The sequence below is a fragment of the Staurois parvus genome, unplaced genomic scaffold, assembly GCF_062004578.1.
Source record: "Staurois parvus isolate SC_StPar_1 unplaced genomic scaffold, SC_StPar_1.0 ptg000234l, whole genome shotgun sequence".
Taxonomy (NCBI): domain Eukaryota; kingdom Metazoa; phylum Chordata; class Amphibia; order Anura; family Ranidae; genus Staurois; species Staurois parvus.
Window position 1 is genome coordinate 6,928,396 of NW_028318030.1, and position 12,389 is coordinate 6,940,784.

Below are 12,389 nucleotides of genomic sequence, written 5' to 3' on the forward strand. Positions count from 1 at the left end.
GAAGGCAAAATTAGAGTTTGCCAAACGACATCTAAAAAAGCCTTCACAGTTCTGGAACAACGTCCTATGGACAGATGAGACCAAGATCAACTTGTACCAGAGTGATGGGAAGAGTATGGAGAAGGAAAGGAACTGCTCATGATCCTAAGCATACCACCTCATCAGTGAAGCATGGTGGTGGTAGTGTCATGGTGTGGGCATGTATGGCTGCCAATGGAACTGGTTCTCTTGTATTTATTGATGATGTGACTGCTGACAAAAGCAGCAGGATGAATTCTGAAGTGTTTCGGGCAATATTATCTGCTCATATTCAGCCAAATGCTTCAGAACTCATTGGACGCCACTTCACAGTGCAGATGGACAATAACCCGAAGCATACTGCAAGAGCAACCAAAGAGTTTTTTAAGGGAAAGAAGTGGAATGTTATGCAATGGCCAAGTCAATCACCTAACCTGAATCCGATTGAGCATGCATTTCACTTGCTGAAGACAAAACTGAAGGGAAAATGCCCCAAGAACAAGCAGGAACTGAAGACAGTTGCAGTAGAGGCCTGGCAGAGCATCACCAGGGATGAAACCCAGCGTCTGGTGATGTCTATGCGTTCCAGACTTCAGGCTGTAATTGACTGCAAAGGATTTGCAACCAAGTATTAAAAAGTGAAAGTTTGATTTATGATGATTATTCTGTCCCATTACTTTTGGTCCCTTAACAAGTGGGAGGCACATATGCAAACTGTTGTAATTCCTACACCGTTCACCTGATTTGGATGTAAATACCCTCAAATTAAAGCTGACAGTCTGCAGTTAAAGCACATCTTGTTCATTTCATTTCAAATCCATTGTGGTGGTGTATAGAGCCAAAAATGTTAGAATTGTGTCGATGTCCCAATATTTATGGACCTGACTGTAGCAATAAACATGCTCATCCTTTTTTGTTTTTCCTTACTCCATACTGCAGCCAAGGTTACCATACCCTGTGTTTGCAGCATGCTGGAGACCTCTCACACTCAGCATGGTAATGCTGGTCACCAGCGATCGGACACACAGTCTTCCCAGTAATTAGAGCACTGTATTGAGAAGCAGGCCACCTCTGTAGCCTGCTGCTAACACAGTTTATTTGAGCTTGTGTTGCCGTACAAAGTAAGAAAAATAAAACCAACAAACTTATATAACTCTGTTATGCAGCCTGACTAAATTGCAGTAGTAAATACAAACTCTTCAGTTGGGGTTTAGACATGGCTAAATATGTCCAAAGGGGGTTGTTCAGGGAAATGTTTTGTTTTCAGCATTATAGCTTTGTACAGCTTAAAGTGGAGGTCCAGTCAACCTCACACCAGTTGGGTTGACCAGCCATTCTGTGTCCCTGGCGCCAGCATCTTCAGTGTGGGCACCCGGCTGTGACAGCTTGCGGTTTCACAACCGGGTGCCCACTGCACATGTGTGAGTAGTGCTGCCCTTTGTGAATGGTCCAGTGGTCTTCTGGGACCTGTCACTTATCCCCAGAAGGAGGGGGGGGGGGGGGGGTTGTGGGAAGGACATTTGCTCCCTTCTGCTACCTTTCCAATTCGGGTCCTCCTTGCTCCCCAAAAGTGCCAATCCTTAACAGGGAGCCAGGGTTAAAGCCTTAAATCAGAACTTTCCTTTTGGGTGGAACTCTGCTTTAAAGTGGAACTTCACCCTCTTAGTCAACACTGAGTATTTTTAATTCTTATGCTGCTAGCATTGGTAAATAGATTGGAAGATATATCATATTTACTTGTTTCCAGGCCTAGACAAATTATTTCATACAGCCCAGGAGTCTGCAGGAAGGGAGAAGAGGTTTTCCTAGTTAAAGCGGAGTTCCAGTCATTTTTGTGTTTATTAAGTCAGCAGCTACAAAAACTGTAACTGCTAACTTTTAATAAACACGCTCACCTGTCCCAGGGTCCAGTGATGTGCTCACCCGCGCCGTTCCTTCTCTCCCCATCTCAACTGTGGGCACCAGACTGTGACAGCTTGTGACCTCACAGCTGGGTGCCCACTGTGCATGCGCAAGTAGTGCTGCACATCCTGATTGGTCCAGCAGTCTTGTGGAACCTGTGAAGTGTCCCAGAATTTCTGGCCTACTACACCACGGTGAAGTGAGCCGGAAGTGGGAATAGGTACCTGTCAAAACCAGGTATTCACTCCCCCCAAAAAAATGAAAAATGTGGAGGGGAAGAGGAGGCGGCAAACAAGTGGGTGGAACTCTGCTTTTTAAGTACACCACCTGCCTACATGCATGAGCTAAGCCCAGATGGATTCCAGGAAGTAAATGCTACATGATCCTATGCCCTTAGTCAAGATGGCCATGGCCAGAAAACTAGGTGGGTGTTTTTGAAAGTGATTTCTCTGAAAAATAAAGCATGGAGACCTGGATGGATGGGGGGAGTTAACTTTGAATATTAAAAATGAATGGTTTTGGTTTGTGGTGCTCAGATGCAGTGAAGTTGGTCTTTACAGTGATACTAAATTCTTATATATGTCATACCTGCCTGCTCTGTGCAGTGGTTTTGCACAGAGAAGCCCAGATCCTTCCTCTTCTCGGGTCCCCCGCTGTCACTCCCAGTGCCCCCACAGCAAGCCGCTTGCTATGGAGGCACCTGAGTAGGTGCGCTCCCAAGCCATGGCTCTCTGTCCATTCGCAAACAGCTGCAGCTCAGTCCTGCTCCCTCCCTCTCCTGATTGGCTCACTGGCTATCATTGACAGCAGTGGGAGCCAATGGCTGAGAGTCCCTGGAGAACCAAGGCTCTCGTGGAGATCGCTGGATCAGGATGGGGCTCAGGTAAGTATTGGGGAGCTGCTACACACAGAAGGTTTTTTCCCTTCATGCATAGAATGCATGAAGGGAAAAAACCTTGAGCCTTTAGAACCACTTTAAGTGGTTTACAAATTGTTCCCTTCTCCAAGATGTCCGAGTTAACAGAATTAATTTTTGCTAGTTCTCTGCCATGTTTGAAAAACATATATTGCTTTATGTCCCAGCTTCCAACATAATCCGACTACCTTTATTGGATCAGTGTAAGTGAGACATTAGATAGTAAAGAACTAGATGCTAGTAGGATTTGCCTGCCTTTGCTTTTCAGAATCTGCTTGTAACTGGTAATAACCATTTTTCTGTCCATACACACTGCAATTTTTGCCATAAGAGATTTCCTGTTAATTGCTGTCTGTAGCTGCTTAAAGCTAAACTCTGGTCCCTTTAACCTTTTTATATAAATAAATTCCTCAATAGCCATGAAGGTTATATATCGGTTTTGTGTGCACCAAATGCCTTTTGAATACCCAGATATTGCCTTGTAAAATTAGTGGTAGCAGTGGCATGTCTGTGCTGCCCATGGCCTGTGCAGGGGGAGATCTGTCTGGGGGATCTTGCAGTTCCATATACTGCAAGATTCCTAAAGAAAACTACAAGGGTTCTGATACAAGAACAGTCACTCTGCGCAAGGGAAGCTGCCAACATTAACCGGTCATATTACAGGAAACTTCTGTGCAAAAGCAAAGTGCAGAAGTTTTCTTCATGCTGGATTACTGCATAGATAGGAAGATACACAAAGAATACAAAGCTTTTTTGGCAATACTTCTATTCTGGGTTTCAAGAGTGCACTTAATTGTGCATTCTTTCATTCATTTAGTAAATACATTTACATTTTTTAAGACCACATTCACACAGGCAAACTACAACATACACCAGTACAAAGGCCGTGTTTTCCTGCCCACGTTTGCACTGGCATTCTATGCATCACAGTGCAGGCAATCCCATTCATTTCAAATAGGACTCAGTGGCTGCAGTGCCCTTGCTCCCAATTTGACAGCCAATGTGTGTTCTGGGCTGTGCACCCGCAGCCACACAGCTGTCAGATGGGAGCAATGGCTGTGTCTAAGAAGCCATTACGTCTCGATTAAAATGAATGAGTGCTTGCATGGGGATGCATGGAACACCTGGGCAAACATAGCCCTTGCACTGGCATACGCTATAGTGCGCCCGTGTGAGGACTAAAACAAACAAATATACTGGAATATATCTAGGTATTAGATTCCTCTGGCTCACGTCATAGAAGCACTTCGAGCCAGTTAGCACTCTGTTGCTTTGCTCAAAATGTGCTTGCAGAAACAGTGAACACAGATGCTGTTGCTCCTTTATGGTTTAGTCACAGGCTGAGATAGGTCTTGGACTGGGCTGTATTGCTAAACTGCTCTTTAGTCTAGTTTGCAGATATGTTTAATTTGGTTATGATCTCTGATGGAGGTGTCTGTACCACAAGATTGGCTAAACAGAATTACGTGGTTTTGCTTTGCCATGACATTATTTTGTGTTTAGTTGCCTTATTTGGCTCCTCTAGGATCATGTATGGTGGGGTTGATTTACTAAAACTGGAGAGTGTAAAATCTGGTTCAGCTCTGCATGGAAACCAATTGGCTTCCAGGCTTTTTTTTTGTCAAAGCCTAATTGAACAATCTGAAGTTAGGAACTGATTGCACAGCTGCACCGATTTTGCACTCTCCAGATTGTTCAATTAAGCTTTGACAAAAAAAAAGCCTGGAAGCTAATAGGGTTTTATGCAGAGCTGCACCAGATTTTGCACTCTTCAGTTTTAGTAAATCAAACCTGGTGTGTTTGGCAACTCTGAAGTCAGTTGCTGCTGCTTTGCTATAAACATGTTGGTCTTTTTAAAAGGATAAGTGCACTTTCACATAAACACGTACTCGTACACACAGATGTATACTTACCCAAGTCTCACAGCCGCTATGTTGACATCCGGTTGGCAAAATATTATTTTCCAATGGGCACTCTGGTGGAGTTGATTCCTAAAAGCTTCCATAGAGTCCTCTGCCAAGGCTGTAGATCAGTCATTCTCAATCAGGGTTGGCCAGGGGTTTCTTGAGCTAACTGATCTCCCATCTAGTGGTACCTGCATAGTTCAAGGTCCAATCCTACTTGGTCATTCTGGCCACCCTTGTAAAGGGGGACATTCATCCCATTTACCACCACCAATGTAAGGGGCATTTTCCAAATGACCCCTGATGGACTAATCTTACCTGAGACCTGGACATTATTTCAAGGGTTCACTGGGGTTAAAAAGGTTGAGAAAGGCTGCTGTAGACACTTCGGAGATTGTCCCATAGAAGCCTATAAGATATGACTGTGCAGGTGCACCTAACAGCAGAAAGGATTTTGACCACATGATGTCAACATTGTGGCAGGCTGTGATTGTGAGAGTTGGGTAAGTATCGATCTGGGTTTGAGAAGAAAGCGTTCCTTTTACATCAGGGAGCTTGGAAGGTATACAGTATGTGTACTTTTTTATATGAAATTATATTTCTACTTTTAAAGACATGCATCCTAAAGTGGAAAAAAGGTCCCTCACTGGCATCTTCTATTGGGGGGCTTCCAGGTGCTGGGATGCGTCTGTCTTCTTTGGCCAGTACAGTTCAACGTCACTGATGCATGGAAGCGCAGTCAGCCCACAGGATCTGTGCAGGACTATAAACTTAGCTGCACGTGCACAGCTTACTATACGTTCTAAAGATTGTATTTTATTTCAGAAGTGACATTGTGTGTCTCTTCTGCCATAAAAGCCTGCGTGCAGTTTTTCATTTAGGACTTGCGTTCCTCTTTAACATACACTATATTGCCAAAAGTATTTGGACATCCCTCCAAATCATTGTATTCAGGTGTTCCAATCCCCTCCATGGCCACAGGTGTATAAAATCAAGCACCTAGGCATGCAGACTGCTTTTACAAACATTTGTGAAAGAATGGGTTACTCTCAGGAGCTCAGTGAATTCAAGCGTGGTACTGTGATAGGTTGCTACCTGTGTAATAATTGTATCCTTGAAATTTCCTTGCTACTAAATGTTCCACAGTCAACTGTTAGTGGTCTTTGTGTGACCTTCAGATTAGTACAATAGTGTGTAGAGAGCTTCATGGAATGTGTTTCCATGGCCGAGCAGCTGCATCCCAGGCTTACATCACCAAGTGCAATGCAAAGTGTCGGATGCAGTGGTGTAAAGCCACTGGACTCTAGAGCAGTGGAGACATGTTCTCTGGAGTGACAAATCACGCTTCTCTGTTTGGCAATCTGATGGATGTGTCTGGATTTGGTGGTTGCCAGGAGAACGGTACTTGCCTGACTGCATTGTGCCAAGTGTAAAGTTTGGTGGAGGGGGGATTATGGTGTGGGGTTGATTTTCAGGGATTGAGATTGGCCCCTTAGTTCCAGTGAAGGGAACTCTTAAGGCGTCAAGACATTTTGGACAATTTCATGCTCCCAACTTTGTGGGAACAGTTTGGGGATGGCCCCATCCTGCTCCAACACTGACCTGCACAGAGTCCTGACCTCAACCCGATAGAACACTTTTGGGATGAATTAGAGCTGAGACTGCAAGCCAGGCCTTCTTTTCCGACATCCGTGCCTGACCTCACAAATGCGCTTCTGGAAGAACGGTCAAACATTCCCATAGACACACTTTTAAACCTTGAGGACACCCTTCCCAGAAGAGTTGAAGCTGTTATAGCTGCAAAGGGTGGGCCAACTCTATATTGAACCCTATGGACTAAGAATGGGATGCCATTAAATTCATGTGCATGTAAAGGCAGGCGCCCAAATACTTTTAGCGATATAGTGTATGCTGTCTGTCTCCTTTTCTGTTGAAATAGGAAGTTGATCCCTAGCAAAAATGAATATTTGGGCTTGGTCAGTAAATATCTTGTGCACCGATTTAGCAGGCTATGTATGGCCAATTACTGCGGTACATGTTTTCATCTGTGTGAGGATGATATCCTGTTAGTCAGTATTTACTAAGAGCATGAAATGATTTTCAAGTGAACCAAATACTACATTTGTAATTGGGCCTACTAAATTTTATATTTGAGTTTTAATTTCTCTTAAAAACAGAAAAGATATTCAAGGCACATCCTCTGACATAACAACATACCTGGGGACACCATTGGAAGAGATGAACAGAATGCCAGTGTGTTACAATGCTCTACCACCATTAAAGCCTTCTGCTAACCACACCATCACCGTACGGGTAAGAGTTTAATGGTCTTCCAGTGGAATTACCTGGTATTACTGCGTATAAGAGAGCCTATGACTTGCACCCATTCCTCCCAAGTGATATTTATGGTGCTTGGCAAGTGCCTGCTTGGGCACAGCACTTTCACATGGGAGTGAAATGAAAGTACTCAACCCTGTGTCTAGATGGACTTGAAGCTGTCAAAGGGGCATTTTCTCCTAAGCTCTAGCAGTGAGGGAATAAAGGTAAGTCACATATGGGCTTTTGCAGGGGAAAGATTTAAAGTGGTTGTAAACCTCTGACATGAAAAATGATCAAAGCACATCCCTGTATAGGGTGTTTTTAGCCTTAATCTACAGCGCCAAGTGTCATATCTCTGTGAACTCCATCTATTTGCATGAGTCACTGATAATCTATGCTGACTCCACAGCCCTCTTCCAAGCACAGTAGGTGACTGACCTCTTCAACTGTGTATATTTCCCTAGCACAGTGTGTACAGGGGGGTGGGGATTGTTCATTCCCTTACTCCATTTATACTGAAGCTCTGTGCTCTAGCTCTGCACTTTTGTGAGGTCAGATCCCTGCCCTCCTGCCTGCTAGAGCTGAGAGATGCTGTGTAAAATGTGTGCTTAAGGAGTGTGGAGAAGAGATGGCTGCAGATAAACAGGTACAGCTTGTGCAGTAGGATTTGTTTCTGTGTATCACCTAAGGGTAGTCCCTTTACTGGGTAAATGTAAGCATTTGCAACCACTTTGCATAGGCAAGGCACAAATACACCTAGGGTCTCCTGGCCATGAAATAGAACACACTGACTGACCTACTGAAAATGATCCTTGCCTGGTTTTTAAACAGAGCATAGAATAAAAAAAAACAAGGATTGCACATTACTCATTCTCTCTTGCTCGCGCTCTCTCTCTCTCTCGCTCGCGCGCGCTCCCCCCTCCCCCCCTTCTTTAAGGGAGTTAACACTTTTCATTTGAAGTACAAGTAAAGGCTATATAGGTTCAGTGTATGTCTGCATATAAAACTGTTTCCACACTCGTACCTATGCTGCTGTTAAATAAAAATGTCTGTAAATACTTTTCAATCCACTCTGGTGCGGTCACTTGATGCTGAAGTTCTGGCTCCCCGGTGTCATGGAGCGTTTGACAACGAGGCTGAATTCCATGAGCCATAACGCCACCCGCTGCCTTCCATTGCCCACCTCTTGTCAGTACTCTCTCCTCTCCCCTGCAGCAGCCGCTCCATGACAACAGGGAGCCCTAACTTCTGCATAATGTGATGGATTGAAAAAAGGCATTTCCACACCTCTCCTTTTACCAGCAGTATACAGCATAGGTAGGAGGAGCGGGGAAGCTATGTTTTAAGCAAACTTCTATGTTATCCTTTCTTCCACTTCAAGGGAACCAACAGGGGGTATTGTACTTTAGGTTAGTGATCTGAAGGAGGGGTGCTCCAGCCATTCGAAACCCTTGTGTGCTGAAAGCAGGTTTCCAGTGTAAAACCTCAGGGGAAGAGTGGACTTTAAAAAGAATAGGAAGCATATTCTTCTGGTTTTCTTGTCACCAGTATTGTAAAGTAAATTTGCGTTGTTCTTTGTATTCATTTCTTGATTTTTATTTTTCAGGTTGACAGGTTACAGGACAATGTTGTGCCTGTGCCCCATCCATCTTCCTTTACAGAAACATGGGACAGCATACACGTGAAGATGCCCTGCTCAAAAAACAATATATATCCAGTAGATGACCATGTGAGAAGTTGCGGGATCAAATTACCTTTTAAGTTTTTAAAAAGTAGTATGTATAATAGTAATTTTTGTTTTTTCTTTTAAATTCAGCAGGGTAATTTAAGGACTACAACATACCGATGGAAAATCATTGAATCATCTTTGAAGGGCAACATAGGAAACGCACATGAGCTGAAGGTGTGAATGGGGCTGTTGCTTTTACTTTTCACTGCCTAATGTAAAACTCTATTTCTGAAAAAAATGCAAATATATTGCTTTAGTATCAGTGTCACTTCTTGTATTCCAGTTAATAGAAGACTTTTAAAAAATCTTAAATGAATTATAACTTATACCCGGAGTCAGCTTAAAGTGTACCTGTGAAGCTAGATATATGGATGTTGACATTGCTGATTTTCATTTTTAAAAGTGCAGCTTCCTGAACTGTCATTATAATCCTGGCTTTATTACCTAGTGAGTCATTGACCTAGAACAAGCATGCAGCCAGTTTACAAGGCTGAACTTCTGATCTGCATGCTTGCTCAAGGTCAACGATTTAAGTAGTGAAGCAAAAATCTGGATGGCTGCTAACACCTGAAAATGTGACTTTCTTGCCAGGCCATTGCACAACAGTACAGGTTTTCTGGTGCACTTTAGTGTGTTGGCTGCTACTGCACAGTGCATTGGGATTGCTGTTCACATGTTCACAATTAGTAGCACCGCAAAATGCTGTGGTTGAACAGATGCATTGGCGCACATTGCAAATAGCATGGTAAAAATCTTGTTAAAGCATATTGCCACAACACACAAGTGTAAATGGGCCCTGAAAATAGTGTCATTTTATTTTAAAATATTTATTAGGATGAATGAAATCTGTATTTATTTTTAATATTTTCTTCATTTTAGAAAAACATTTTTTTTTGTATTTGGATAATTATGAATACTTTATTTTTACCATTTTCATACTGCTGCACTGACATATAGTGACAGCCAATGAGGGAGCCTCTCTGTATACACTGTTCCCTCACTGTATACACTGCTCCTCTCCTGCCCCCTCCTTGCACACACTGTTGGTCCCTATGTGATGAATATAAAATCTTAAGTTGAAAAATAAATAAAAATAATATACATGAAAGTAGAGAAAACAAAAATTGGAGCCATCCCACCCCCACATACGCAGACGTTTCGGTTTGGTTTTTGGCCACATGCATTCTGAATTTTCAGTATCAGTTTCGGCACCAGAGTTTTCATTTCGGTGCACCACTAGTTTAACCCATACTTTTTAAAGTGTAACTAAAGTCAAAACTTTTTTTTAGTTTTGGATAGAGTGGAGAGGGATTTGAACACTTGTCAGTTTTTATTGCTGTCTTTGCCCTAATTAGGGAGATATATCCTCTCTATTTGTTCTGTTTACCATTATCATTGAAAGTAAAAGAAACTTCCAGATTTTGGGTTGTCCCCAGAAAAGTAAGAGGGCAAATCTTCCAATTGGGACTAGTTCTGGTGACCTGGGGGTCCCCAAGGGATTCCCTTTAATTTGCAGGGATTTTCATTCACTTCCTGTTTGGCTATGGGGCAGGAAGTGAGGGGAATCTCTGCAATGGGAAACAGATGATGAAAATAACCTGACGGGTTATAACTCTCCCTTACGTTATCCAAAATGTAAAAAAAAAAGTTTGCCTACGGTTTGCAGGATTTTGATACATCAGAGTATCGCTAATTTGCTTTTTGAGTAACTCAAGAAATGTTTGTTTAAAGCTGCTTCTTCGTGTTTGAGCTTCTCTTGCATTAGGTTTTGTTAGTGTTGTTGACTTGCATAGTGGGGTGGAAAAGAAACTTGGATGCAAACACGAGTTTGTGTACATTAGGCCTTGTGCCGCAAGGATTAACTGTAGTAGCTACATTATAGTGAACTGCAAATAAGTCGTACAAAGGTTATAACCCTCCTTTTACTCTATCCAAAATGGGAAAAAAAATTGCTTATAGTTGTAGTTGAACCACCTGCCCACTTGTGTAGGCTTTTTTCACATACATGTTAAAATTGGCAATTTTTTAGCTGGAAATTTTCTTGGAATACCTAAAAAAATAAATAAATAAATAAATTCTATATTTTCTTAAAGCAGAGGCCCTGGAAAATACATTGGTGGCTGTTGCAATATTTTTACACACCTTATTTGTGCCACTATTTATCAAACTCAGATTTTTAGGAACAAATATGCTTAAATTTTATTGCACACAAATGCATTATAATACTGAATTTTTGGGTAAAATATAAAAGATGTTGTGTGGCGTAAATAGATACCAATCACGTCAAGACATAAAGTTGCTGAAAGTTTGTAGAGAGCCAGGATTTGATTTCCTGTAAACATTTGGTAAGGTATTTGGATGGAAGGGTGATCGTAGATTTAGTGGACAAGTAGACCTGGGTGTCAATGGAAGTGGATGTTAAAGTGTTACTAAACCCAGGACCCTGCATTCACTATATCCGGTCTCCCACAGTACACAGAACATGGAAGTGCAATTGTTTTTATAGAAGACCAAGAGAAAAAGATAGATTTTAAACAGAAGGGGCCTCAGGACAGAACCCTGGGCCACACCAGTAGAGTGGAGATGGTTGGGATTAAAAAATTTGAGTTGGATGAATTGAGTTGGTTTACTGTCATTTTGCAGGCTCCTATGTGCCAGGAGAGCCCGCGAACCACCTCAGGTGGTGGCGGGGAAGGGGGTCTTCCAGGGGCTGTAAAAGTGATTGGTTGGCTGTAAAGCAGCCTGGATTGCTATTAGCTGACTACTAACTGCCAGGTGAAAAAAAAAAAAAAAAAAAAAAAAGGATCATAGCTGCAGGCATGATCTTAGTATAACCACTTACTGTCCCAGAATGTTTATATACGTATGCTGGATATGATTAATGAGAAACCACAGAGTACTTTCCATACATGACCTTGCCCAGGAACAATACATTCTTCTAGCCTCACAGGAGCCAATGGGAATGCCCCACCCACTTTTGTATTTGATTTTTGGATTACCCTGATGGTGACGGAAGGCTTGATGTAGGAACAGGAGTCTCTTTTTTACCAGAGATCCTACTGTAATTGATAATAAAAAAGGGGGTCTAGAAAGCTTTTTGTTTTCACCTAAACTGACTTGGCCTCACAGTTTATAAAGGATAAGGTTGCCTGTGTCTGGCATAACTTTTATTACAGACTGTCAGAACATCTAAAGCAAGGCAGGCATTTCATACTAGAAAATCCTAGCATGCTTTTCTGGCTCAATTCATTTTACATAATTTTTTATAAGATCTTTATTGTACCAGTAAGGCCCCTTGCACACAGGTGTCATTGTTTATTGATGTTTACTCAGGAACTTGTGATGCCCATGTGCAAGAGGCCAAAAACTGTGTAAAGACCTGATTAATGCTGAGTATAGGCGAGTAAGGTGTGTAAGCGTATAGATGAGTAAAATTCTTCTTTGCCAGTATTGTGGCCCTTTGCAGGCGGGCGTCACAAGTTCTTGAGTAAACATCAGTAAGGTATGACGCTCGTGTGCAAGGGGCCTAAACAAGTAAATACGTAAGTAAATTACTGCACAAAAAGTATTTTTTGTTTTATTGCTTTGTACTGTAAACTGT

The 12,389-nt window shown here is 42.3% G+C and overlaps 1 protein-coding gene across 4 annotated transcripts in view; it reads left to right on the top strand.

Moving 5' to 3' along the window:
* Nucleotides 1–12,389, top strand: part of PARG (poly(ADP-ribose) glycohydrolase) — a 246,362-nt gene that overhangs the window by 62,322 nt on the left and 171,651 nt on the right. For 3 of the 4 annotated variants that reach the window (XM_089680048.1, XM_089680050.1, XM_089680051.1), the window contains 3 exons: nucleotides 6,918–7,053; nucleotides 8,666–8,788; nucleotides 8,876–8,962. In XM_089680048.1, coding sequence (XP_089536174.1) covers nucleotides 6,918–7,053; nucleotides 8,666–8,788; nucleotides 8,876–8,962 — 346 coding nt within the window. The remainder of the gene's footprint in view (nucleotides 1–6,917; nucleotides 7,054–8,665; nucleotides 8,789–8,875; nucleotides 8,963–12,389) is intronic. The other variant, XM_089680049.1, reaches the window with a different exon arrangement.